This window comes from Anomalospiza imberbis, chromosome 5, assembly GCF_031753505.1.
Source record: "Anomalospiza imberbis isolate Cuckoo-Finch-1a 21T00152 chromosome 5, ASM3175350v1, whole genome shotgun sequence".
NCBI lineage: Eukaryota > Metazoa > Chordata > Aves > Passeriformes > Viduidae > Anomalospiza > Anomalospiza imberbis.
In genome coordinates, this window is record NC_089685.1 from 69583093 (window position 1) to 69610583 (window position 27491).

Consider the following 27491-nt stretch of genomic DNA (forward strand, 5'->3'; position numbering starts at 1 on the left):
CCTAAAGTATCCAGGATGGTCCTGGCTATCAGGACACTATTGTAACTAGTGGGTCTCTTTCAACCTAGTCATTCTGTGAATTCTGTGAGCTAAAAACTATGTGCAGCATCAGAGGGAGTGTAAAATCACTCTAGAGAATTATGATTAGGAACCTTGATCGTTCCCTAAATTTTTACATTTGGATGGCAAAGTCCAAAAATTTTGGCTATAATGCTCTTTTCCCAGTATTTCTTGCTTGGTGCTGTGTTGTTGAATACTACAATGTTTGCACTTTCTGGTGTGTGTGGAGTTGTAATTTTCTACTGTTAGCACTTAAGCTGTGTGTAATTGCTTTGTTCAAATAGTGTTTTATTAAATATGCTTTTGCTAGCACAACTTTCTTTGTTACCCCCATTGCATGTGGGCCATTTCAGTGCTGATAAAAACACAAAGAGCTGTTCCTGTTGATCTCAAAACTGATGTTAAACCTGAGGAAGAAATATGTAAGAAGCAGCTGAGAGGTAAGAGGTGGAAAGTTACTCATTTCTCCCCCAGAGGAAAAAAAGATGATTCAGAAATAAACAGTGTCCATCCCTGGAATTGATGAGCAAATGAAAAGGGGTAATTTGGGTAGTCAAGAGTGTTTTAAATCAACTTTTATGATGTATTTTGCTACTCAGCTCACGCCATTGACAGAACAATGACGTAGTCTGACAGGACTATTGCTAAAGATTGCTCTGAGAATGAGCTCAGCAGCTTGTGCTGAATCAGTGCCTATAGCTGGGAATCCCTCAAGCAGGTGAAATAAACTCCATGCTTAGATCAGAAAAGGCAGAACTGACAGCCCAGTGGTTGGTGAGTTGTAGTTCCTAGTGCCTTTCTTACTTACAGTTCATAGAGTTTTAAATTGCATCCAACAATTTACCTCTGAGTACAACAGAAGGTTTAACTTTTTGATTTTATTTCCCCCTGTCTCTCCTGCAACCTGTTTCCAGAAGTTAAAAGCAAAAGCAGGACTCCCTTTTGGTTACCAATGTCACTCTCAAGGGCTCTAGACAGTGCTGATGGTAAATAGGAATATGGACTAGAAAGACTGTTCTTCCTTTCTGGTAGTCATCCATTGCTTCCTGCTATGCTGATTCTCCTTGGTCACTTTCTGTAGCAATTAATGTAGAAAAAGGTGTTCAGGTTCCAAAGATATTGTTGGAATGTATACCTGCCACTTCTGCAATAGTATAGGGAGTTCTCTAACGTGTTGTATTCATGTGTACTTCAAAGCACAACAAAAAGCCTTGCTGAAAGGAAGGGCAGGGTGAATATATTGAATTACAGAATCATAGAATGGCCTTGGTTGGAAGAGACGTTAAAAATCATCCAATTCCAACCCCCTGCCATGGGCAGAAACAGCTTCCACTATCCCAGGTTGCTCAGAGCCCCATGCAACCTGGCCTTGGACACTTCCAGGGATGGGACATCCTCAGCTTCTCTGGGCAAGCTGTGCCAGGACGTCACCACCCTCACAGGGAAGAATTTCTTCCTAATATTCCAACTAAACCTACTCTCTGCCAGTGTGAAGCCATTCCCCCATGTCCTGTCATTCCATACTCTTGTAAACAGTCCCTCTCCATCTTTCTTGTGGGCTCCCTTCAGGTCCTGGAAGGCCTCAATTTGGCCAGCCCATAGCTATTAAATGACAGAATGAAGTCTCCCTAAATGCTCCTGTTAGGGGAACAAAGAGAGGAATTAGGCATGTGTGGAAGTGCTGTTTCTGATTTAGTAACTGTGAGAACTCTCCACCCCTTCTTCCCCACCCCAGCATCTTTGATAAAGAGCACAGACATCTGCAGAAGGTGCAGTGAGAGCAGAAACCAGCCTCGGTGCTCCCCAGACTTATTCCACTGCAGGTGAATCACTGGGAAATGCAAAGCAATTGAAATCAGTCACCTCTTAGAGAAACCGCTGGTTTCCAAAAGGATTCCACACAGGTTCATGTCAGCCCTCCATTCCTGATGCAGTGCAAAAGTTTTAATGAAGTTTTCTTTTAAGCTATCCCACTTTTAAAAAGTCAGATTTTTTTTTTTTCTTCTCTGCAAACTGCTGCAAGAGAATGACAATCTGGCTTTGTCTTGAAACACTCTGAGTCTTTTAGATGATGCTGTCTTGACAGCTCTGCTATTAATAGTGGCATTTTCCCTGCTGTTTAAAAAGGAGACTTGTGCTGAATTGAGCATCAGTCATGTTCGTAATAATTTTTCACTAAGGGTAGATGCAGTCTATGGGCTTACGTAGGAGAATTTACATTGACAATACCATGAAGCATTAATTAACTTATTTATGGCATGCCATCACACATAGCTGCAAAATAAGGTAGCCCTTCTTCAAGAAGAAGTGCAGTAGGGCTGAATTTACAGCATGCCTGAATCGTTGTGTGTGTGAGTGCAAGACCTGACCTTTTCATTCTACTTGGAGATGAGAAAAGACTGTGATAAGCACAAGGAACATGAAACTGTCTTTCTATTGTAAGAAGTCATTAAAAATTCATTAGAAGTTCAGCATAGGCATCTGAAAACATTTAGTGGGTTTTTGGTCTGTTTTGGGAGCTTCTTTTACACCAAATATTGCTGTTTCCTTCCATTTAGCAGCAAATCCACTTTTGGCTGAGCTCATCCTTGATAACAGAATTCAGGAATGGTGTGAAGAAGTCAGTACTTAAATGTGCGCTCTCACAAATAATTTAGGAGCTACAAGTGACATGGTTAGTCCAAACAGTGGGTTTTTTTTGTGATAAATTGTTATTGAGCCAAACACTCAGTGGAAAATTGAAAGCATGGCCTTATTGGGGGGGGGGGAAATGAGGCTCTGGAACATTTCAGGCATTAACATATTGAAATAATTTCATATTAACTCATTGTGCCAATGAATGATAACATTGCAATGGGAAAAAGTTGAAAAGTCACCTTAGGAAAGCATTTGATTGAGGAAAGAGCCTTGTGCAGAGCAGAGAGAGGCACAGACTTCAGGAGAAGTGTCTTTAAAATCCATAGGTGTTGGATACCTACTGTACATTTGGAGTGGGTATCTTGAATTCTGCTTTTGATTTCAGAGTGTTTTCTGTTACATAAATTACTGTCTGCATAAGTAATCTTTTTTATTATTTTTCTTGATTTTGCAGGATTCCTACACATTTCCACTCCGGCTAGTGACCATGATTCTAGTGACTGTAGGCTTGATTTTCTTTGTTTACACAGAGCTCCCATGGGCTGCAAATGGCTCTTTTCATTTTAGAGAGTTTTCACATCCCCATATGCTTATTGGAATTGTGTTCATGCTTAGTGGTATTGTCTCTAAAAATGAGCAATGTTGACAATGTCATATATAATTTCATGTCAGCAGCACATTTCATACTTCACTTAAATGAGGGGTTAACACATTCTTAAATTATTTTTTAGGATGTTGTCATGAGCAGGCAAAATCTACGTGGTGTTGTGGATCACTACAGCCCACTGCCTTAAGTCATATATCACCCTGCTGCCTTTTATAATACTCATAACAATTTGTAGAAGTTAAAAAAGCCACTCTTGAAAGAACTGTAGAAATTGCCACCATAGAGGTGACGTGTTTTTTATCAGGAACTCTTAAAGCTACACTGTTATTTGAAGCCAGCACTTTAATTTTCGCTGCCAAAAGAGGATGTATATTTCATGCAACTTTGACCTTTGAGTAAGAGTATCTATTTCAGGAGATCCTGTGAAAATTTCCCATGTTTGAAAAACGAGATGTTTGTAGAAAAGCTGTGCTCACAGGTGCATGCCTAGCTGTGTGCCTGATTCCCAAAAGATCCTGGCTCTTCCCCTCAGATGCTTCACACCTTTTAGGAGTCAGCTGAGTACAGTGTGCCTGGAAAGGCCAGGAATATCACCTTTAACCATCCAGCCTGATGGTATCTCTGCACACAAAACACATGATCACACCCCAAAATCCTGCTGGATAGTGAAAGTGAGATGCTATCAGGTTACATAAACCACTGATCGATGAATCATAGGTAATGTCATTTTTTTCAGAGGAAAAGGCTCCAGAAAGACTTTGAAGCTTTGAACTGCCAGTCAGCCTTGCAGTTTGTTCCTTTAGCTTTTCTCAGAGTATGTTCCTGAGACAATTTGCCTCGTTGGTGGAAAGCTGACAACCTGATCACACAACAAATCACTGGAAGTACTGCCCAAAAGTATGTAATTAGGTTTTCAACATTCTGTAAAGCTGTTTTGACAATTGAAACATTTGTTTCCTAACATTTAAAACCAGAGGTTTGTACAACAGAATATCTTCCAGACTTGCAGCGAATTTTATGAAGAATAAAGAAATTCGTGTCCTCATAAATTTTGCTGCAAGGCTAGAAGGCATGAATATGCTTTGGCAAAACCAAAGCAAAGCCCCCAAATCCATACAAGTGCAAATCGATGTGCTAAACTGCTTTCTTAAGGGAGAAACTGTTATGTCAGTATCACTGGTTTAAATAAATAACTAGTTGTGAAACCAGACAGGAATAATGTTTTGAACCTATGCAGTATTATCTCCAAGGAATGGGTCTGAAAGCTTTTTAGAAAAGTACGTTTATTGGTTTTGTTTTTATTGTTTTTAATTTTTTTATTGTGTTACATGGGAAAAAATTGAGGCAATCATGAGTTGAAAGGGATGAGTAGAGTCAGTGGCAGAGCTGAGGACAGAGGACAGATCTGAATTTTTATTTAGCCTGCAGCTGACATGAGTTCCATTGAGGTGAAAGGGAAGGAGACCTTGCTGGATGGTCAAAGTAAATCTGAGTTCAGGCTCAAACTGGGCAGAAAGTTTTGTGCCTGTCTGTGTTTCTGCATATACAGGGGTAAACATCACCTTACTTTTTTTCCTAAATGCAGATGGATGCTTTTCCACCTGGTTTGAGTAGATCAAGGTCTCGCCTCTGAGTGTCTCCACTAGTCACTACAATGAGATCTTGTGTCTCGCCTTGATTAGTTTGGTATAAACACTGCCTATATAAATCCATTTTGATTAATGGAGAATCAGTTAAATAATGTCTTTTTTTGGCATCCTTCTTCTATTTCTTTTGAGAAAGTAGGCTCCCAAAATATCTTGAGCAGGAGTTTTTTTTCTTTTGTGCAGATGCTGGATCCCCTACGAGCGGGTGAAAGGAGTGAAAATGTTGTGGAAGGGTCTTTGTTGTGAGGTTCCTATGCTCAGTTCTGCTGGTCTGTTCAAAGGATAAACTTTTCAGTGAAGCTTTTGGAGTGTGTACCCAGGCCAGGACACAACCCTGAGAAGCAAATTCTGTATTGTCCTTGTAAGAAAGTCTCCCTGTTAACCTCCATTTGACTGGGAGGTGCATGGCTCTTCAGCTATCACAGCTCTGCACTGCCAGAGATGCAGAGCTCAGCAGGAACTTCTGAGGAACAAAATGGTTTTAAGCATTGCCCTGGATCTGGACTGATGGGGGAAATGATGGCAAACCTACTCTGTGTCATGACATCCTCATCTGGTTTGCCATGCCTCGTGCTATGGGATGTGCAGCCCATGGATGCTGTGGTTCTGTGCACACAGAGTTCACATTCCCAGCTTTTCATGGATTAGAAGTGATTCCTTACAGCTGCAGTGCTGGGAAAGAGCTACTTGGTCCTTAGTGGTTATTATTTCAACTTATTTCAAAATAAGGTGTAGTGTTTAGAGTGAGGGCAGAAATGCCTTTTTTTTTTTTTTTTTGGTAGGTAAATCATCATTAAATCATCACAAATAACATTTAGACTAGGACCAATAATTGTACTCTGCATTTCTCACTGAGAACTCCTACTGATTTCCATAAAAACACTGTTTATCCATTTGAATTTTCTGTGAGATTGCACAAGCAGCTGTAAATGGGTCCTGACCTTAGGCTGGGAGATGCTGGCTGACAGGATTTTTGTTCCTTGGCCAAGATGAGTAGATTTAGAATGACATAAAGAGAGATAAGCAGGACAGGTGGCAGCTGACCTGACCTTTATCTGTCTAAAAATTAGTTATCCAGACCAAGCTAAGCTCTTGAGACTTCCAAATCAAAGGGAAGAAAGAAGCACCTCCAGAGACCACCTTCCTCCCACTTATTTTCTATAGCTGTCTTAAAGTGGGATAAATTACTCTCTGGAAATATCTGACTCTAATGCCTGTTGTGAGACTCTGGATGAGGATCTTCAACACAACTCCTTGCTAAGGAAAGGTTATTCCTGATTCTGGACAAATACTTGATGTTCTCAAGATACTTTCCTTGTAATGAAGCATTGGAATGATTAGAACTACCCCTCAAACAAAATCTCTCCAGACAGGATAAAATACTCAGTTTTTACTCAGTTTCTCCAACAGAAGGTTGATAATGCAGGAGATAGTGAACTTAGAATATGGCATTTAGCAGAAATCTGTGGAGAAGAAGGGAATTCTGTATGCTAAGACATCATAGACTCTCTGTAATGCTTTATTACCCATGAATTAATCACAATCGAGAGCAATGCTGAATTCCCTGTGTATTGAATTTTACATATATTGGCTGAATGTTAAACTGTGCATTTATGAGCATATGATAACTTCACATATCTACTCCTCTCTTCTTGGAGAGGTATTTAATATGTCAATTATAAATCACTTAAACTGCCCCTTAAAATAACCCGTGGGTTAATTTTTTCTGCCATGGAGATAAGTATTTAAAGGAAATTTTTAAGTGCCTACTACAAGGTGGTGTTTAGTTGGCTGGAAATTTTTATTTTCATTTTTTGTAATTCCTTTGTCGGGTCTGAATCTTCAACCTTACTTGCCCTGAGCTGAAATTATTGTTGAATGAAATAATGTTACAGGGACTGTAGAATTACACAGGCTTGCATGTGATGTTAATATGATTTTTTAAAAATGTCAGTAAAGTTTGTTTAATGGTTATTTATGTAATAATTTATTAAACTCCAGGACAATGGCTTTTATTTCCCCATTTTGCTTCTTTCAGTGGGCAGTATCCTCACAGCTTGGACCAAGGTTTTTGTCTTATTATCTTGTCAGACGATTTTGTAATTTCCTAAAAGTGGCAGTGGGTAAGTGAAGAAAATATAAAATGCAAGAAAACTGTTGAAATACCTTAGGGGGAAATAAAAAATTTACCTCAGTCTTTTGTTAGAGAATCATGGGGGAAACATACTTTCTATTTCTTGTTAAGATGCATAAGCCAAATCCCAGTACAGGCAGACATCAGGTGTGATTTGGAGACCATTAGGACGAGAAAACAGAAAGCAGTGCTCTAGCTCTAACAAAATTTGTATTTTCTGAGGAAGTATGAGGCTTTTCACGTATCAGAAGCATGTAAAGAGCTTTTTGCTTGAGAGTTTTTCCCATGTGTGAGGACTGAGAAGATACTGCATCAGAAATTCAGGCTTTCCTGAATCCCAGTCCCACCCTGGGACATGGCATTTAGGATTTTGGTGTGCATTAATAGCTCTCTCTGGGAAGGGGACAAACACAAGTCTCAAGAAGAGATTTAAGGTTGCGAATGAAACCTGTCTCAGCACCAGGACTTGATGTGTCTACTGGTTCTTAGATGAGATGCCTAATGGATTTAATTGAAGTCAAATGATCTCTTCCTGTCATGTTAACCAGAAATATTTGCTCTTGGACAAATACTCCCTGATTTTGCAACGTCCAGTAATCAATAACCTCATCTCACTCCCCTCTTCCCTTCTGACCCTGTGTCACCCTTTTCTTAAGTCCACCAAGCCTGTAAATTTACACACTTAGGTGCACTCCTGAAGTTCCTTTCTTGCTTGTGGGCACTCTCTGTATGTCTTCAGTGGACAGGAGTGTCAGCACCTCACGCTCAGAGATCTGGAGATCTGACACAGATGTAGCCCTTGGCCTTTTTTTTTTTTTTTTTTTTTTTTTTTTTTCCAGGGAGGGAAAAAAAAGATGGGCTTAATTTTCCTTTTGAGAACTCAGTCCATATCTGTCACATCTGAGCACTCTAAAATGCACAGCTGAAACAATTTGGCAAAAACACAAGTTGCCCCATACTTGGTTAATTTTCAACAATGTAGATTTAAAGTCAAAGTTCAAGTGTCCCATATCAGTGATTTCTAGCAGAAACCTTTTCAAAACTGTAAGTACCTAATTGTTTTGCCATGAGAATATTTTCCCTTGTCTCAGTCTAACATTAATGTAATTGCATTTGAGTAACAGTTTGAACTGTACCTAGTAAAACAAGATTTCAAAAAGCTTTTTGCAACCAGAAAAATAAATTAGTTAAAAATTCTGCCACCATAATTGCTTTGTGAATAGTTATGTTTTGTGATTTTTAACCCTCTAAACAAAATAAAGATGTGGCAGTTTAATCTGTATGACTAAGCTGAGCTAAATGGAAGATGAATTGTACTTTGAAAGTAGCATATCCTCTTGGGAGTTAGGCAAGGCAACTTGCAAAACATTGCATCATCAACTTTGAATGCAGATATTTGGGTGCTTTTTACCTTTTTATTAGTTAGCTAGAGTGATGATGCCTTGTGAAGGCTGCCTAGAGCAGAGACTGGACAGAGTTACAGAATAAAGCAGGGATTTGTTAAAAGGATCTCCTCCATGGATCCACCTTGGGCAGCACCAGAGCCCAGCCAGGGCTGCACCCAAGATGAACCCAAATGGTCCCAAAATGCACGAGCGCTCCCGGGGGCTCTCACTGTGATCAGCTCTGCTCCATTGGCACACTGGAGTTCATTGTCCCATTCCAGCTTTAGCCCATGCAGTCCCATCCTGCTTGTTTTTCTCTCTCCAGCCCACGCTGTTTGTGCTTCTGGGCCTGAGATTTGGATCATTTGTCCTTGGTGCCCAGCTGGAGAAGGAATTGTTTTGTCTCCCTGCTCTGTGCAGAGAGCTCACCATCCCCTAGTGTGAAGCTCAGAACTGCACACTAAAGCAGCACAGACTCTGAAAAATACAAAAGCTGAAACCTGAGGCATCAGTGAAATGTGATTTAATGTGATTTAATGTGATGGGTTTGTGTGGGACGCGTGGGTCCAAAGTGATGTCTCAGTGCTTGCCTGCCTGCTGTTGTCAGCTGCACCAAAACAGCCTGTTTTGGTCCACACAGGAAGGATGAGCTCTGGTTTTAAGCCAGCCTTGTTCAGCCCAGGTTACCCTGGGTGCTGTGTGTCCTCCAGCTGCTTTGAGCTGCCCCCACTGTGAGAAATCTCTGTGCATGTGCAGAGTGGGTTCTTCTGGTCACTGGTCTGTCCTTCTGGCTGCCCCTGGAGATTTACTCAGACACTGGAGATGGCTGGAAGAGGCAGTTGTGGTGCCAACTTCCCAGCCTGCCATAAATATGTCACCAGCTCAATGCAGAAGTGGAGGGAGGAATTTTACTGCCCTTTCCCCTGAAATTTCAGTGAACATTGCAGGCTTATGAGTGGGATTCAGGTGCAGGTGTTCACACGGCAGCTGGTAGGTCAGTAAGAACCCGAGGGCAAACTTTTGCATACCCATTTTAATATAACTGTATTTTAATAGAGCTCTATATTGGACAGTTAATTGAGCTAAAGAGGTTTGCAGATGAGTCTGAAGAGCCCAAGAGTGTAAACAAGGCACACGATAGGAATGTACAATGGAGCGCAGGTAGATGGGAGAAGGGAGTGTGAGAACACTTGGTTCATCTCGAGGCACAGAAATGGTAATTTAAATTCTAACCTGGACTTAAAGTGTGGTGTGAATGCACCTGAGCTGGGTGAGTTATGCACCTGTGTCTTTCTGATAATTTAGGCCTTTAGTCTCTCTTGGCATCAGTAACATTTGATGAAGTGTGACCACACAATATTATAAAACCAGGGAAAGCAATTTCAGAAACAGAGCTGGAAATAATGATTCTGTCTACTTTGTTATTCAATTAATAATCTTAATAATCTTCCCAGTAAATAATTGATTGAAATGCTTTTTTTTTTTCTGGATCATAATTTGTTCTCTGAGGGAAGGTGTGAATAATTAAAGGCAAACAATGGTGTTCCCTGTGTGTGACAGTGAAATGCAGGGACTGGTATAGAAAGGGAAAGAATCCCTTTGCCAGCTCCTAGAAGAGGACAGATATAGGGCACTGCTGTTATGTTTTGGTATTGCTGGGGGGCTGCAGACAAAAGCAGTATTTAGATAAGGCATAAATGATTCCCCGGGATATAAATTTTATTTGAAATAAAAAAATAAGGCTATACTAGCACAGTTCAGTCCTGTGAGTGAACACAGTTTGTAGAAGTATCTGTGAGCAAAGCAGAAATAAAATCTCTCTATCATAGCTAATTGTCCAAGTGCTGACCACCTATAGTTAATTGTAAAGTATTTCCAGCAATGCTTGAACAATGCATTATGCTTTTAAAAACTGCAAGTGAGAAGGTAGCCACAGAAGGAGTTAATGCCTGTGGATTTGCTAGGAATCAAGTTCGTTAGGAAACACATTTGAGAGGATTAACATTGTTGTAGAAATTAATGTTTGGAGAGATTGGCCAGGAGGGTGCTGAGGTGAAGAATTTGAAACGCAGCTGAGTCCTGTTGGTGGGCTGCTCAAGCTGGACCCATGAAGTGGCAAGCACAGAGCAGAGCAGAGGCTGCAGGATCACTTGGAAAGTGTACCCCAGACAAAAAAAAGAGGAAATCAACCTGTATCCATCCTGCCTCTCAGGTAGGGCTCTGGCTTGCCCTGGTTTTCTTCAGCTTACTCCATCAGGCCTCAGGGAACTGTATTGCAGAACTTTATTTAATGGAGTCTCTGTAGGAGCCCTTAGAATGAATAGAATAAAAACCTATTTGATTCATTGTGCAAACCCTCAGATGTGTCAGGGCTTTTACAGGTCAGTGTATCCAAGTCCCTGGAATATACTGCTCCTTCTCTGAACACATTTTTGGAATACATGTAAAATGTTAAGAAAGCAGGCAGCCTAGCACTGTGAGACACTCTAATCACCAAGTTGAGATGGAGATAAGCAAAAGCAGGTGGACGAATAAAGAGGAATATTTTTGAAAATCTTGGGAGGGGAAGGAGAATGGAGTCTGTTTTGTGTCCATTTAGAGCTTGAGTTGGTCTGGTGGTTGTGGTTTTATTTTGTTTTCCTCTAATTTTAATGCCACGAGATTAATGTCTGTAACCAAGTTACTTCACTTAGAATAAAACCCATCAACTTCTAGGATTTGTTGCAATCCAGTTTGCAAATATTTAAGGAAAGTGCTAAAATATAAGATATCTTAGAAGGAATATCGTATTTTTGCAAACATGGGACAAAAACTTTTGTTCTTTTCTCTCATCTTTTTTTCAACACTGTAATGGGATGGCTGACAGACTCAGAAACAGACACCAGTGTCAATTAAAAAAGACAACATGAGGGAGCCTGAGAAGCCACATGCAGAGGACAAATTCTGCTGCATTTCCAAGCTGAAGGTACAGCAATATTTTAGTGATTTTTGTAGGAACACACAATTGTAATTACTTGAATTTATAGTATTTTGGTAGAAGTTACAGCCTAGCTTAAATGAATGCATAAGCTGTTCTTTTTTACCCTGAATGCCCTTAGAAAAGTTTGTAAATAACTGTGCTGGTGTTTGCTCTCCCTAAGCTTTCCACTCTGTGGTATGTTGGAGGTATTGATTCATTGCTGCTTTGAAGCTCCACCACTGACTTTGTATAATCCCCCCACAGTCTAACACGTTTACCCTTCCTTCTTAAAGCTATGAAATAAGCTTTACTGACTGGGATGTGGCAGTAAAAACTGGCTGTTGATCTTGAGTAGTAATTCAAGTTGTCAAGAAATGCTAGAAAATCTTGTAAAATAACTTTTAAAAAATAGCAATTAAAAACCCGAATACATTTCTTTTGCTTTTTAGCTTTTGAAGCAGATGTATTTAAAAACAATATTGATTTCATTTCCTAAATGCTGTTGATAAAGAAGCCTGAAGATAAAAGGATTTGATTACTACTGCACTCATTCATTTTAACTTTTTCACTGTCAGTTGCTACTAATTGTCTTGTAAAAAGGACATGTTATTTACTCCTTTTGGCTGAAATTACTTGTTCTGGCCTCGTGACCTCTGCTGAGGTGGGACAGCAGATCCTGGATTGAGTAATTTGGCCAAAGGAAAGGATCTTAATTCTGCAAGCAATTTGTCATTTGGGTGAACAGAGGTGGGAAGGTCCTGCAGGTGGCAACCTTGCAGCAGGCACTGCTGCCTTGGCTGGGTACATGGGACTTGGGGTCTCTGAAGACTTGGTCAATTAGAGAAGATTAAGAACAAAGTTTATTTGGTTTTGGTTTGTTTGTTTTTTTTTTTTAATTGTTTGTTTGTTTGGCGAAGCCATAACTCTAGAAAAGAATAGATGATGGGATTTACACACACATCAGTGGAACAGAACTGCTCACTTTTTTATCTGGAAGCACACCTTCACTGGAGGAAATAACCAAGGGATATTCATAAAGATGTAATTTTGACTTGTTTACGCATCCTTCTCTTCCCTTCCTAGGTATTTCTGCTGGCACTGTCACTTGCATTCCTTGGGAAAACGATGTCTGGTGCTTACATGAACAGCATGTACACACAGATAGAGAAACAATTTAATATCCCAGCTTCTTTAGTGGGCATCATTAATGGAAGCTTTGAAATTGGTAATCTTTCATTTTAGTATTTTGGGTTCTTTGAAAATGTAATGTGTGGTCTGACCATGTCTTAGTGACTCTCATCTGCTCTCAGTTACTCTGTGCGACAGTAGTGGCCAACTCTCATTCTTTTGAGCTGATATGTAACCATTTCCTGTCTTGGAAATTAATAGGACCACTTAAATGGGCAAACTGGGCAAATGGTTCAGCTAATTTCTGCACTATCATAAGATATGACAGAGCAACTATAAAAATAGAGCTAGTTTATGAGATGTGTATTTGAATCTTTCTGAAGAAAACAAACAAAAAAAAACAAAACAAACAACTATGTGAACTTTGTTTGAATTTAAGGTCATATTTAGCATTTTGCAGTTCCTTTAATTAAACTTGGTTGGAATGGATTGTGAATCCTTACCTAAACTCAATCATATTTTAAGGCTTTGCACCCGTACAACTGTCCTTGCAAAGAAAGTTTCCAGTTCTGCTTTTAGTGCCCCTCACCTTGCCTGTCAGTAAGTTTTATTGTCCAGTGATAAATAGAAATGTACATCTTTAAGTGTCATTCAAACAACACAGCCTGTTTAGAAATTATACATAAAAAAGGCATTATTTTCTTTCAGAGCATGACGCTCGTCACTCAGAGACATGATTTTGTTCTTCTGACAAAAAGATCATAAAATTAGTAGGTGTAAAATGATTAAATTGCTATTTTTATAGGGCCTGATTCATAACACGAAGCTTGATTCTTTTCTTAGTTGCATAGCAATAAATGGAGAAAATCAGCTGCTTCTAAGTGAAAGTGGAGGAGAGGAAAATGAAGATTTTTAGTACATTTTTGTTTTTAAATGGTAGTAGGTATAAAAACCTGTGGTTTTTTTTATAAAACCTTTTTTATTCTTAAACAATTACGACAATTAAATTATTATTCCTTTTTTTTATGATTGTCCTCTTGTGTTTATTATTTTCATTACAAAAACACTTCTTTATTTCCCTACACATTACCAAATAGAGTATCCTAGGGGAATATTCCCAATAATATTCCTATATTATTCTGCAGTCCTTGGGCCTGATCTCTATGCAAAGTAGTGGGAAATTTCTCTATAAAGGTGCACTCCAAAATCTCTCTCACTGTGATCGCTTTTCCATCCTGCCTTTTATTCTCATGTTCTCTTCATGTGATGTAACTCTGCCAAAAAATTATCATACCTAGCAGGGAATTACTGCACCATGCAGGCAGTTCCCTGTCTAGTGGCACTTTTTACAAGACAAAGAAAGAAACAGAAGCTGAGCTCACAAGACATGCTCAAATTTGTAACAATTATGGGATGCCTTGGCTTGTAGATGGTGACCCAGGTTCTCTTTGCAGGTAACTTGCTGCTGATAGCATTTGTAAGTTACTTTGGAGCAAAGCTTCACAGACCCAGGATAATTGCTTTGGGCTGCACAGTTCTGTCTTTTGGATGTCTTTTGATATCACTTCCTCATTTTCTGTTTGGGAGGTGAGTGTTTTGCTTAACTCACAGCAGCTTCTGTGTTCCTTACTCACACATGAATCCCTACACCCTTCCCCTGAGGGTGTTGCTTATGGGGAGGGATATTGCACAGCATGGATTCTGCAGTATGATCACTGCAGTTTCTTTGGGTTTGCTCCTGAGATGGCTTCAAAAGTCAGTCACCACCTGCTGAGGAGAGTCACCCCTCTCCTGGGCACCTGCCTTTGCCTTTATTCTTTTGCTCCCCCTTGCATGGGCTCTCCCAAGTAACAGGGCTGTGATACTGTCACTTTTAGCTCTTATCTGCTTGGGTGGGCAATGGCAATTGTGGTTTTTAAAGATCTCTTGGTCTGGAACCTGGATGACAGATCATACCTGGTCACTGTGTTGGCAAGAATGAAATTCTCTAAATTGGGTACTATTAATCATCACAAACTGGCACATCAAAATGACAATGTTATGTAAATATTTTTTAACCTGAACAATGCAGAGTGAAAATTGGGATTCTGTCTTTGTCACACTTCTAGGGATTTATTCAGAGAAAGAGACCTCCCAGAGGACAAGAAATAGGTGTTTCTCAAGCTATTTTCACTGCCAAATTAATTTCTTATGTCCACAGTGCAGAGATGTTGTCTACCTGTTCTGACTAAAAGAATAGCTAAAAGCAAATGCAGTACTGACCATAATGATCCTTCAACTCCTTTTAGATGATTTTTTGTTTGGCTTAAAAAAAATGTAAGCTTGTGTAGGCTTTAATCAGCACGGTATTTTTTGGTCCTTCAATCTTGTTGTATGCAGTGTGGAATGGCTCTGACAGTCTTGGCAGCACCCTCTGTTAACTTTTGACATGGATTCCCTTCTTTCTACAGCTGCACACCCTTATAGGTAGCTCCATTACTCCAGCACAGACAAATGCTCCTTTGTTTCCAACAGGTATCATATTGAAAGCAGCATTTCACAACGGGAAAATGATTCAGTGATGCCTCTGTGCCTTGTTAATCAAAACTTGTCCTCTTTGCCTACAGAGGAACCATCAATAGGTATGACTTTTCCTATGTCTGTTAATATTTTTATCTGTGTCTGTATTGTCTAAATAAATAGATTTTTCTTTTTATGAGCAATCACTTCAGGGTCTTGCTTTTGACCAGTACTTTGTGAAGACCTAGAAACTACAGGTCAGGAAGTTTCCTGGCCTTTGTGTTTCTTTGGTCTGTGACTCCAGAGCTAAAACATTTCTTTCATGTAGTTTTCACATTATCCAGGCAGTTCAATTAACATCCCTGGCAGTCCACTTTGGGATAGTATAACACCAGGTTGTTATCACAATTATTCCTCTTTTTAACTTGAAATTCTATGATACCATGAGGAGATGGGAAGCATATTTCAGCAATGGGTAAGAGGCATATGGATGGTTTTTTTTTTATTGTACCATAAAAGAAATAAAAGAATGAGAAATAGAGCTAGAACTAAAATGTAGATCTCCCTTCCCTTTAGATAAAATAGTTTGAACTAGGCTAAAACTTATCTGTGAGACTGAAACATGGATGTGCACTAGCAATGTGCACATAAAGGAACTACTGGGAAGTCAAAGGGCTCAGAGGAAACCATTTAATGAACACACACAACATTCTCGTGCTGAGGTTGGCATTAATCTCCTGGGCCTTTAACTACCTCAAAGGGAAGCTTTCAGTCTGAACCATCCCTTTAGACACCCTTGATAGCTGGGCAGAGGAGACCACAGAGCTCCTGCAGAGCTTGCTGTAAGGGCCAAGAGAACTGACAATGAGGGACAGCACCATGAAGCCACCCCAGGACAGACATTCATGCTCTGTACCTTAGGATGGATCAGATGACCTCGTGGGTGGGCCTCTGACTGCTGGAAACTTTGTTGGATGGTAAAAGTGAGGTGACCGGAACCCCAGAGCTCATTGCTAAACTTAGTGATGGAGTTCCATCAGGGTGTGCTGAAGCTGAATCCCACTGCTGTAATTAATACCTGAGTGTGGTGGCATCAAACCACAGCCTTGTGCTGCGTTTTTCTGGGTCTCCATTCAGTGATGGATGCAGCTCCCAAGCTTTCCAAGGCTACACATCAGTTAAGATAATAACTTTTGCATCTTCCCAAAAAGAAGTGAAATCTGCACACCTAACAGCACTCGGCATTAACCTTTCACTCAAAGGTTTCAGATGCTTTCTGAAAATTTCCCCATTTTATAAATGCAAAAATAAAGGTATAGAAAGGTAAATAATTTTCATCTAAATTATGTACAACCACTCAATATGCTCATAGATCCCATAGATCCTCATGCCTATGAAAATACTTGGGTAAGATGACTGTTTCTTTATTGGTTTATGGACAAGCAAGACTGTGATATTCATATATATGAATCCATTTCCTGTGTGAAAACTGGACTGAATCCGACCACATCTGCATGTGGATTGCTTCACCTGCATTTACTGACAGCAACCTGACATTGAAACAGGAGATCTCGGTTTCATCTGTGGTCAGTCACCCAGAAAGGCAGCAGCTGCTGCTAACAAAGCTGGTTTTTATTGGTTAATGACTTTGGACTGAGAAATTTCAGCATGACAAAGTGGGAGAGAGTAGTGGAATCCGAAGCAGACTATGGGATGAAGACATCCCAGTTCAAGGAGAGAAAGCAGTAAAACCGTATTGTGACCAGTTATTAATATTTTTTTTTAATTTTTTGTAGGTCAGGCCTACCCACCAACGCTTAAGCTATTGGTCAATTCTTCGTCTCTAGATTTTCATTAATAGTTGGGACTAAAACATTAATTCTGATTTTTTGTTTTATCCGCAGAGTGTGAAAAAGAGCCCGGGTCCCTGCTGTGGATTTTTGTGATGGTTGGAAACATAGTGCGAGGAATGGGTGAAACTCCCATCATGCCTTTAGGCATTTCCTATTTGGAGGATTTTGCCAAAGCAGAGAATTCACCTTTCTACCTGGGTAAATCCACCCTGTTGTGATAATTCCCCTTCTCCAAACACACACACACAAACAAAAGGAAAAGAAAGGATTAATATGATGCCCTTCAGTCCAATAAAGGAAGGCAGCAAACAGTAATTGCTGCCTTATCAAAATAATAATATTGTAGAACTTGTAATTTAACCAGAGAGAAACTTGTTGGAATGAGGCCCTTTTTAGGGACAAATACTTTTCCAGCAGAGCTGTCCTAACCATATGTAACAATTCTAAGAAGATAATTGTGACTGGGTTCTAATTTAGGATGCTTTCCTCTTTTTCCTACTCTAGCATGTCTACATACAGCAACTGTAATTGGCCCCTTCCTTGGTTTATTGTTGGCTTCATTCTGTGCAGAGCTGTTTGTTGACATTGGATCAGTTGGTGCAGGTAATGGGTGAACATATAAAACCTTATTTTTAAGTCTGTAGATGGTGTATGTTTCGGGGCTAAAAGACGTTTCCTTGCTAATATGAGTTGACCCCACTTGAGTGTGTTGGTGTTCCCTTTAGAATGGAAGATTTGTGTATAATATTCAAATCATATATGCACAAATCTATCTGCTTACAAATTATTTGATGAAAAATGATGTCATCTGGCTTAACAGAGGAAAGGACTAGAATTAATTTAATACAAGCTGCTGAAATTTGCCGGAAAATTAGCAACATTAGAAAAGAAGGCTGGAGAATATTCTCCTTCATGAGCCTAATTTTAAGAATCATTAAAAAGCTTTTATGTCAGAGATTATGGGAAAGCACAAAATGACAGCAAAGAATGTTTCTGAAGTGATCCAAGAGGCCTGGTTTTGTGTTTTATTCTAGATGAGATAACTATAACAGCTACTGATGCCCGCTGGGTTGGAGCATGGTGGCTGGGCATTTTGATTTGTGCACTGCTGAATCTCCTCGTGGCAATACCCTTTTGGTTTTTGCCCAAGTCACTCGTGAAGGAAGGTGAAACAAATGAACCTGAAGAGACAAGTGAAAAAAGTGCAACACCATTGCAAGAAAATGATAAAAACGGAACCAGACAGACCATGTATGAAATTGCTAAAGGCAAGTTACATTGCATTTTATTTCTTTCCATCTTTAGTCCTAAGGTGTGAACTCTGCGTATTGTGTAATTAAAGATGGGTCCAAGATATGCAGTGCCTGCTGTGTTTTGATGTCTCTGTAGTTCAAGGGATTTGTGCAGGAATTTGGAATGGCTCCTTGCAGGGGAATGAAGCCGATTTCCTAGATCTAGGGTCTGGATCCTTGCTTTTCCCCTCCTGCAATTCAGGTGAATGTAGACCTTTCCTTCCCATGAGAGGGTTGAAGCTCTGAAATCTGGTTAGGAATATTACAACTCAGCCAGCTGTGGGTGAGGCGCAGATATTGGTTGCTTGTACCCCACATTCACTGTGCAGAAAAGCAGAAACCCAGCATAAAGCTTGTGCAACTCTGGAGTCCAGCTGAAAGCCCTAAAAGAGAATTGAGAGGTGCTTAAGTGTCTCATAAACATTAAATTTTGCTCAACAAAGATGTATTTGATTCACATTTATTCATGTTCCAACTGGCAGCTTTCACATCCGTTGTCTTTCAAATCTATGTATTTGTAGAAGGGTATTTTTTTCCTTCCTTTTTTTAAGGAAAAATCCTTCCTACATTTCCTGGTTGGAAATGTAAGTGAATAAACTATACCAAAGGCTATGATCTTCAGAGTAGCCTGTCCTGCTCAGGGCCTCTGACAGGACCTTCATTTTCAGCAAGCAAGTGCCAAGTGGCAGCTCCCTCTCTGTGCTGTTTCCAGCTGGGTCCTTAGGTCTTGGCTGATATTGAAGCTTCATTGTGATAAACAGAGCATCTCTTTCTGCTGTCACCTAGCCTTAAATGAATCCATGAATAAAACATTGTTCTCCCAGCTCAGATGTAGGTCCTTAGTGCTCCAGGGTCCCTTCAGAGCTTATGTTTTCATGGCCATTCCCTCCCTCTGTTGGTGGGGATGTTCACTGTCCCTGAATATCCTGAATGTAGAAAGTTTTCATTCCACAGGATAGTCATGGTTGCAAGGGACTTCTGGAGGACACCTGCTCCAACCCCTGTTCAACCACTGGCAGCCTATTGACTAGGGCATATTCAGACAACTTTTTAACCACCAGGGATTTCCAGTTGAAACTCGATGTTTTTATAGTTAAAAATAGCCTAAAATAAAAGTAATTTAATAACAATAACATTTCCTTAAGAAGCTCTGATCAAAAATGTCACTGCATCTGTAAATAAAGCAGCCTATTTATAGTGTTTCTAATACTTGACCAATTTTTGAAAGATTTTCTTACAGATCTTCTTCTAATAAGGTACTTGCTTAGCTCTGGAAGATATACACCCATCCTAAGTGGTGCCCACTTTCATTGTTTTGTAGATGCTTATATTTATCTGCAGAGCTTCTTGCCAATAGCTCAGCACATTGATTAACAGAGAACATTAGGCAAAGGGGAATTGTGGGGCTTTTCTTATGGTTCAAACCCTGACTTAATGGGCATTACTCAGAGAAAAGACCTGTGTAAATCGGTTTCTCAGATGCTTACTTGGCTGATACAGATTTTGAGAGGATGGTGGGAATAACTGTGCTCACAGCTTTCTTCAGGCCTCCTCTGCCCCAGCAGCAACCCCAAAATCAGTGCTCAGGTCTCAGATTTAGCCTGATCCAGTTCAGGACCATTTCTGCTCCCCTCTTTCCTCCACAGACACGCTGAGCAATGGGTCATTCTTTTCATAAAGCATCACATTAACTCATGGCATTATTTCATTGCAGATTTCATCCCCTTCCTCAAGGCTCTGCTCCACAACCCTGTGTATATGTTATTTATATGCATAACTGTGTTGCAGTTCAGTGCCTTCGATGGCATGATATCCTTCATGCCCAAATATCTGGAACAGCAGTTTGGAAAATCTGCATCAGATGCCATCTTTTTAATTGGTATGTTTGCATTTTGCTTTGTTCTATCAATTGGTGATGTCTCTATTAAAATTACTTTTATTTCTACATATATACATATGTTCATGTGTATTTACATATGCATACTAAGGTTAAAAGCTTCTACAGGTGAGGGATATCACCTTAAAAAGCATTTCTAAATGTCAATGCATTTTCTGCAAACATCTATTTTTTTGTGCACAATTTTATAATCTAATTCCATCATTTGAATTGGCTCAGAAAATTCAGCTGATATGAAACTAAGTCATTTGATGTTAGTGTAAAACCACTTACAACATGTCTTTCAGTCAGAATTTACTTCTTTTAAGCATCAATCATCAAAGAAGTGTGAGAGCACATTCAGTAATCTCATCTCAAAACTGAAAGCCTGTTCCTCCTTTCTGTCATGCTTAGAGTGCATTAAGATGTGCACTTAATTAGAATGTGCACAGATCTTTCTGTTGAGTTTCGCAGTCAGCTGGAGAGGCTCGATTTAAACCGTGTCTTTTTTTTTTCTCTTTTTTATTTTTTTTTTTTTTGAGTAGGACCTACAGTGCAACTCTAGATTGCCATTTTCCAATTGATAATTTTAGCCCTACCCGGTAGCTCGCTCCCCAAGCAGTTCTCACCTGCTGTTCTGACTTTGGCGGAGGTTTTGTGTGTGAAAGGAAATTAGCAGAGACTCATATTTCTGATTGGAGTTAAATTATTCGGTCCTAGGCCCTCTTTGAGTCTTTGCCAAACACATCTTTCCCTTACAGCAGCTGTAGTGGCTACTTCTCTAGCTGCCCTGTAGTAGAGTAGCTTTGATGGTCTCCTTTGTTTTAACATGGAAGTTTCACTTGTTTAAATAGGTGTTTACAACTTGCCAGTTCTATGCGTTGGGTATTTTTCTGGCGGCTTATTCATGAAGAAATTCAAGATAAATCTCTATCAGGCTGCGAACATAGCATTTTGGGTATCTTTACTGGAATACCTTCTCTACTTTGCTGCCTATTGGACTGTCTGTGATACCTCACCAATTGCTGGTCTAACAGTTTCCTATCAAGGGTATGTTCTTTGGGACTCAGCAGGACTTCAGTCTTAAGACACCAGGATGATTTTTCTTGCCAAGAATCAGCCAGGAGCTCCATTTCAGTTCCTTATTCTAAATTCTCAAGGCTTTTTGCCTGCATTAGACAGTAGGTCTGTTATGCCTGTTTCAAACAACAAAAGTGTATTAAAAAAGATATCCCTGTCAAGACTCATGCAATTGCACATCTATATTAATTCTTTTACTAATACAATTAGTAAAGCAATGTAACTGCAGGTGAAAATAAAAATTGTTTGTCAAATCAGGCATACGTGAGTGCAATTTCAGAACAAGTGAGGAAACAATCCCCTTCTTGATCTTACTCAAATTTGATTGCTGTCAAGTTATCAGAGGATATTTTATCTGCAGTTTCTTGATTTGAAGCCTGCCATTGATCACTGGGAATCATAGAATGGTTTGGGTTGGAAGGGATCTCAAAGACCCTCTATTTCCAACCTCCCTCCCTGTCCCATGGGCAGGGACACCTTCCACTAGAGCAGGTTGTGCTGCGTGTCTGTAAAATGGACATGGAGGTGTAGATGCAACACTTAAAGACAATCAAGAGCATACATGCCGTAGATGAGGAAAAAGCTGTGGGGCATGAATACCTAATTTATAGTATTAATGTAATATAATACAGTTTAGTGTCCTGTAGAAAGACAGAAAGGCATGACTTCAGGGTAGGAGTATGTAGGACTGGGTCCTGATTCAACACTTGAGCCAGAATAGAATCTTAAGCATTGCAGAGGGTTACTGTGGGTATCTCATTTCTGAAATATTTATTCATCTTCTAATTGTGTTTCAGAATAGAGCAAGTTTCATATGCAGAAAATACCCTACTGGCTGGCTGCAACATGGGTTGTGATTGCCCACTTAAAATATGGGACCCCGTTTGTGGGAACAATGGAATCACTTACGTGTCACCTTGTCTTGCTGGGTGTAAATCCTCAAGAGGGGCTGGAAGAAGTGTGGTAAAGCATACATTTTATTGTACTGTAACCATGAACCATAGTAGGTGGTGAATTTTTACACCAGTATAGGGCAGGGAATATCCATGCATGTACATTTAATTGAGTGTATAAGGTGAAAGATTTGAACAAATTCATTGCGTAGCACCAGAAATTTCAAACTGCACATGAAAATAAGTTTAAGTTTAAATTAAAAAATATAATAAAGAAGAATTATTCTCTCCTAAGAACTAAGGAATATTTAATGCTTAACATGGAGTGAGAAATTATTCTGAAGGTGTTGCCAATTGGAAACCCGAGTGCCCAAGAACATTTCAGACAAAATGAAAGTCTGTAGCATGGACTTAATAATCTCTTTTACCCTGTAGATTTAAACAACTGACCAGGTATTTTAGAACTTTTATCCCCAAATACAGGGGATGGCTGGACCTGTGCCTGGCAGACTGGGACAGAGGCCACAGTGCAGTGCTGCTCGTGAGTAACAGGCTCAAGGGCAGGAGACAGCGAGATGGGTGCCAACAGCGTGGGTCTGCCACTCAGAGTTTGAGTCTGGACAATCTGTGTGACTAAAATACTCTTTTGATAGGTATTTGAGAACTGTACCTGTGTTGCAGCCTCAGGGTTTTCTTCTCCAAACACCTCTGCAACTCTGGGCCAGTGTGATGGACATGAAAGCTGTGACAAGATGCTCCATTATTTTTTAATATTGACATTAGTCTGCAGCTTCATTTTTTCCTTAGCAGCCATGCCTGGATACATGGTCTTAATAAGGTACAGTAAAATTTCCTTGTCTTACGAAATCTACTGGACTTTTTATTTTGAGGTTTTAATTCTCCAGGGAATTAAAAGGTGTTTAGTTTGCATATGGAAGGAGGAAGAGCAGAAAAATCTGATGTCATTTCTGTGCTGTTAAGGTTTAGTGCCACGCCACCTTTATAATCTGGTGCTGCTTCTGGCTGTCAGCTTTATCCTGAATGAATGCAGGACCCCTGAGTCGGGGCATTGGGATATTGAGTGGTGTGTGATACTTGTGTGTTTATCAATCACAGGAACATGATGTTGGTTAAGGCACAACTTCCCTGCACTTTGTGGTGGCCTCAGCACCATACCTTGACAGTAGCTTTTCCTTTTGTGATTTGGCAGTCCTAGATAAGGAACTTTTCAGCAAACATCACCTAATGAGCATAATGAGCTCATTATTACAATGGTTTGGGCCTAATGTGATGAAGAACTTGATTTAAAAAAAGGGGTAAAACATCTCTTATTAATGCCACCTCTACGAATAAGTGTGCAATGCAATTATCATACAGGTCTCTAAAGCCTGAAGAGAAGTCATTTGGAGTGGGTATCCATGGGCTGGCTTCAAGAGTATTTGGTAAGAAAATACCTTACACACTTCAGAAGAAGAGTTAGGGCTGACCTAGAGCTAGAGAAGGATCACGTCAGGGCTATGGGCATGGCACAAGAGTGATTGCTTCTATGGAGTGCCTTTGATCAGGAAGCATGTAGGATTTTTTTTTGCAGCTCTCAGAGCATGGCAAAGTAGAACTGCTTGCAGTTTACATTTTTTTTTATACTGGGTAATAGAATGGTATCTTGGTTTAACCCCAGTCAGTATCTAAGTACTATGCATCCACTTATTCTCCTCCCACATGGAATAGGGGGGAGAGTTAGGTAGAACACACAGGTTAAGAAAAGAATAGTTTAGTAATGAAATAAAGTAAAATATAACAATAGTAGGAAAGATAGAGAGAGGAATAAAACAAAAGAAAGAAAAGTGATGTACAATAAAATTGTTTGTGGTCTGTTGACCAATACCCATCCCACTCCCGAGCAGCAGTCGGTCCCTTCCTGCCACTTCTCTCCACTCTGTGTACTAAGCATGACACTGCAGGCTATGGAATTTCCCTTTGGCCAGTTTGGGTCAACTGTCCTGGCCATGCTCCCCCCTGGTTTCCTGTGCAGCTCCTCACAAACACAGAAAACTCCTTGATGTCAGCACTCCTTAGCAGCAACTAAAACATCAGTGTGTTATGGGCATTATTCTGATATTAAATCCAAGCCACAGCACTGTACCAGCTGCTAGGAAGAAAATTAACTGTATTCCAGCAGAAATCAGGGCACAGGACTACATCTGCTGCTCATTGGAAAGCCATTTGGCATTCCTTCGCTCTTGCTTATTGTTTATGTTTATTGGAGGCAGCATTGCCTCTCATTGATGAGAGAAAACCTTGAGTTCTGAATAGGAAACACAGTCCATACTGCTGCACGTGGGTATTCGTTAACAGGCAGCAGGGAAGAAAATCTTTGGCTGAGGGTACGTGGGTAGGGAAGGAGAGGGAGCACAAGATATGCAGAGAATGAGGCTCGTGCTGCAAGAGGACAGTACGGATGGAGTAGGTGACAAACAGCATAGGCTCTGTGGTGTATCTGATAACCAGAAGAAAATTGCTGTTCACAGAAATGTTGCTAATGTTCTTTTCAGCTGGAATTCCATCTCCCATTTATTTTGGAGCTCTGATAGATACCACTTGCTTGAAGTGGGGTTCTATGACTTGTGGTGGAGAAGGAGCATGTAGGATGTATGATATTGTCACATACAGGTATGTTTTCTGCTTTATTTTAATTTCTCCTTCTTACTCTATTATTGCATGCATAGAGATGTAATTTTATGCACTTTATGTCTCCCTAGCACACAAACTGCTCCTGTGATAGACATATGACTATTTTATTTGGCATTGGCTTTACTTGCAAAGTGCAACCTTTGACACAGACATTGGAAAAACCTTTGAACAGAAATGTTCTGGTGCCATAATATTCACTAATAACCTTTCATGAGAACAGGCTCTGAAAACACTGAATTATGATAAAAATACTGAAAAGCAGTTAGCTTATGTGGGAAAAAGGTTCAATGGCTGACGGCAATATCTTTGAACAGGAAATGGCTGAAACAGTACTTGACTTTAAAAAAAGAAGACTTTTATGGAGAAGATACAGTTACTCAAGTTGGAAATTGGCCCAGAATAATGCACATCATGTTTTTGTAGTCCTTCAAGGATTGATGTGTAATTTTAAAAGAAAAATCTTCTTGAACTTGTGGCCTCATACTAATTCCTTGTAATACTGTGTTGAGGTTGGTTTGGAAGGATGTTCTTAGGAATATTTAGAAATCCTAACCAGGTAGTCTGAGCCCTTCCAGGACTCTTTCTTTTCCCTATGGAAAGAGCCATAAGAGTACCAGGTGCCCGACTTGACTGGCCAAATCATTTGCCTGAAAGTGGGAGATGTAAAAGGCCATTTTGCTGACTGACAAATTCTCTGATCTCACGTCCTCATCTTCTGTGAGACCCAAAAGCACCAGGGCACAAGCTTTAGAGTGGCTGTGTGACCTTCACAAGACCATGTTTGCTGAATAGTTTTGCCCTTTTTTTACAAATGCATGCCTTTAATGGAACCCGTTATTTATTTCAGGTGGCTCTATCTTGGCCTGCCAGCAGTGTTACGTGGAGTGTCCTACATCCCAAGCACACTAGTTCTCCTCATTTTAAAGAAGAAACTGAAATCTGAAAAGCCAGTCTTATTAAATGAACCAATAGAAATGCAGGATAAAGGACAAGAAGCAGTGAAATAGCATTTCACAGAAGGACATGCTGGGGAAAAAACGTTGCAGTGTAAATATTGGATATATCCTTGTGAAAATTTTTTTACTTTAAGTAAGGAACACTTGGACAGAGATGAATAGAATTACACATAGTTGTGTCCTACTTACATTATCAAAGTATCAGTCTATAAACACAAGGCATGGGAAAAATATGTTTGGTGCAAAAGAACAAGGACTAGAAATAAGAAAACTTATGAAATGCCAGGATTGAGTTGTCTGAGCAAAGGGCTATGAAGCAGGAACATATGTGTTCAGTCCTCTTTCACTGAAAATAGAGAGAATTTTGCATTTGACTCTGAGTGATGCCAGATTTCATCTAGAAATTCTCACATGGTCTCTGTCAGAATGTCATTGACTGTAGACAGCATTTGTGGCTTCTTTGGGCCCCAGTTCTCCATAAATTTATTTAATGATATTATTAGTCCTTTCAGGCAGGGATTATTTGTTATTCTGCATAGTATAGATGGCCAATATATTGGAAACCTGGTTTATGACATGGTCTGGGTGTTGTGGTAATAACAATAAATTTTAAAAATTACATTTTTAAAAAATGCTGTGTTATGATGATGTTTTAAGATTTGCATAGAGCATTGACAAGGAACGGTCATCAGGAATCATTACTTCAGTTACCTGCTGCCCTGGAATGTCTTAAATATCTTGGGAAATAAAACCCTAAATGTCTTAAGTAAAAAAAAAAAAAAAAAAATTAAAGAAAACCCTGATGATATTAGTTATACAAGGTGTCTCTCTGGTTTAATGCATCCACGTTTGGCATCTAATTTGGCACTGCCTCATGTTGGGCCCCAGTGCAGAGGAGCCTTAGGTCTGTCTGTCTGCCAGTGTCCATGCAATAACTTCTTGAGGCTTTTTATTACAGCTCCTGGTTATTTTATTTAATTTATAACAGGTCCTGGTTATCCTGCTGCATAAGGCATGCAGGGAGTTGGTGGAACTACCACAGACCAATGCCCCAGCGCCTGCAAATATTTCCTCCTAATTTATTCTCTATGGTACAGACCTGCTCCCATTTAAACCACCCGGGACCTTCTGCAGCCACCAAAGAGTGGGATGGATATTCTGCCACAGTAGTTCATTAGTTCAGTTACAATCTGATTGCCTCCAGGTGTCTTATTGACACCAGATGTGTGTGTGTGTGTGCTTGGAATTGCTTCCTGTCCTTGCGGAGTCAGTGAGAAAAGATCCATTTCCTTCCACAGAGCAGGAAATCAGCTCTGAAATTTAAACTTTCTTCAAATACAAGTGATCCTTAAAACTGATTCTTTTGAAAAGGTCTGTCCTAGGCCCTGTGTCCCTTTGTATTGGATGATAGAGCTAAGCATGAGGAAGGGGAATGGCAGAAATACAAACATGATGCAGCCAGGAGCGGAGCAGGACAGAGAATTGCAGCTCCCTGTTCAACCACAGATATACCAGAACCTTTGTAGACATTTGAAGCTGATTTTGAGCATTGTTCTTGCTAGCATGGGGCACTCACTGGAAGCCATCATTCTTCCTTGTGGTCACATTCCACCAAAGCTGGAGTTAAAAAACCCTTTGCAGGCATTTAATCACAGCTTGGTGCCAAGGTAACCTGGGAAACACGAAGAGTTACAGAGCAGCAGAATTTCACAGCTGTGGGAAACAAAAGGGCTTTGTTAGGTAGGCAAATCTGTGCCACTTACACGGAGCACTGCCAAAGGGTCAGACCTAGTGA

The 27491-nt window shown here is 40.0% G+C and overlaps 1 protein-coding gene across 3 annotated transcripts in view; it reads left to right on the plus strand.

Moving 5' to 3' along the window:
* The window catches only part of LOC137474865 (solute carrier organic anion transporter family member 1A2-like), a 32042-nt gene extending 5714 nt beyond the window's left edge, over positions 1 to 26328 (plus strand). For 2 of the 3 annotated variants that reach the window (XM_068191869.1, XM_068191868.1), the window contains 14 exons: positions 11336 to 11434; positions 12512 to 12653; positions 14011 to 14143; positions 15071 to 15177; positions 16960 to 17106; positions 17413 to 17511; positions 17943 to 18176; positions 19915 to 20079; positions 20931 to 21126; positions 21954 to 22119; positions 22703 to 22887; positions 23427 to 23491; positions 24602 to 24719; positions 25588 to 26328. In XM_068191869.1, coding sequence (XP_068047970.1) covers positions 11336 to 11434; positions 12512 to 12653; positions 14011 to 14143; positions 15071 to 15177; positions 16960 to 17106; positions 17413 to 17511; positions 17943 to 18176; positions 19915 to 20079; positions 20931 to 21126; positions 21954 to 22119; positions 22703 to 22887; positions 23427 to 23491; positions 24602 to 24719; positions 25588 to 25747 — 2016 coding nt within the window. In that variant the 3' untranslated portion in view covers positions 25748 to 26328. Of the gene's footprint in view, positions 1 to 7956; positions 8129 to 11335; positions 11435 to 12511; positions 12654 to 14010; positions 14144 to 15070; positions 15178 to 16959; positions 17107 to 17412; positions 17512 to 17942; positions 18177 to 19914; positions 20080 to 20930; positions 21127 to 21953; positions 22120 to 22702; positions 22888 to 23426; positions 23492 to 24601; positions 24720 to 25587 lie in introns of those variants that run through there. The other variant, XM_068191870.1, reaches the window with a different exon arrangement.
* Positions 26329 to 27491: the final 1163 nt, after the last annotated feature.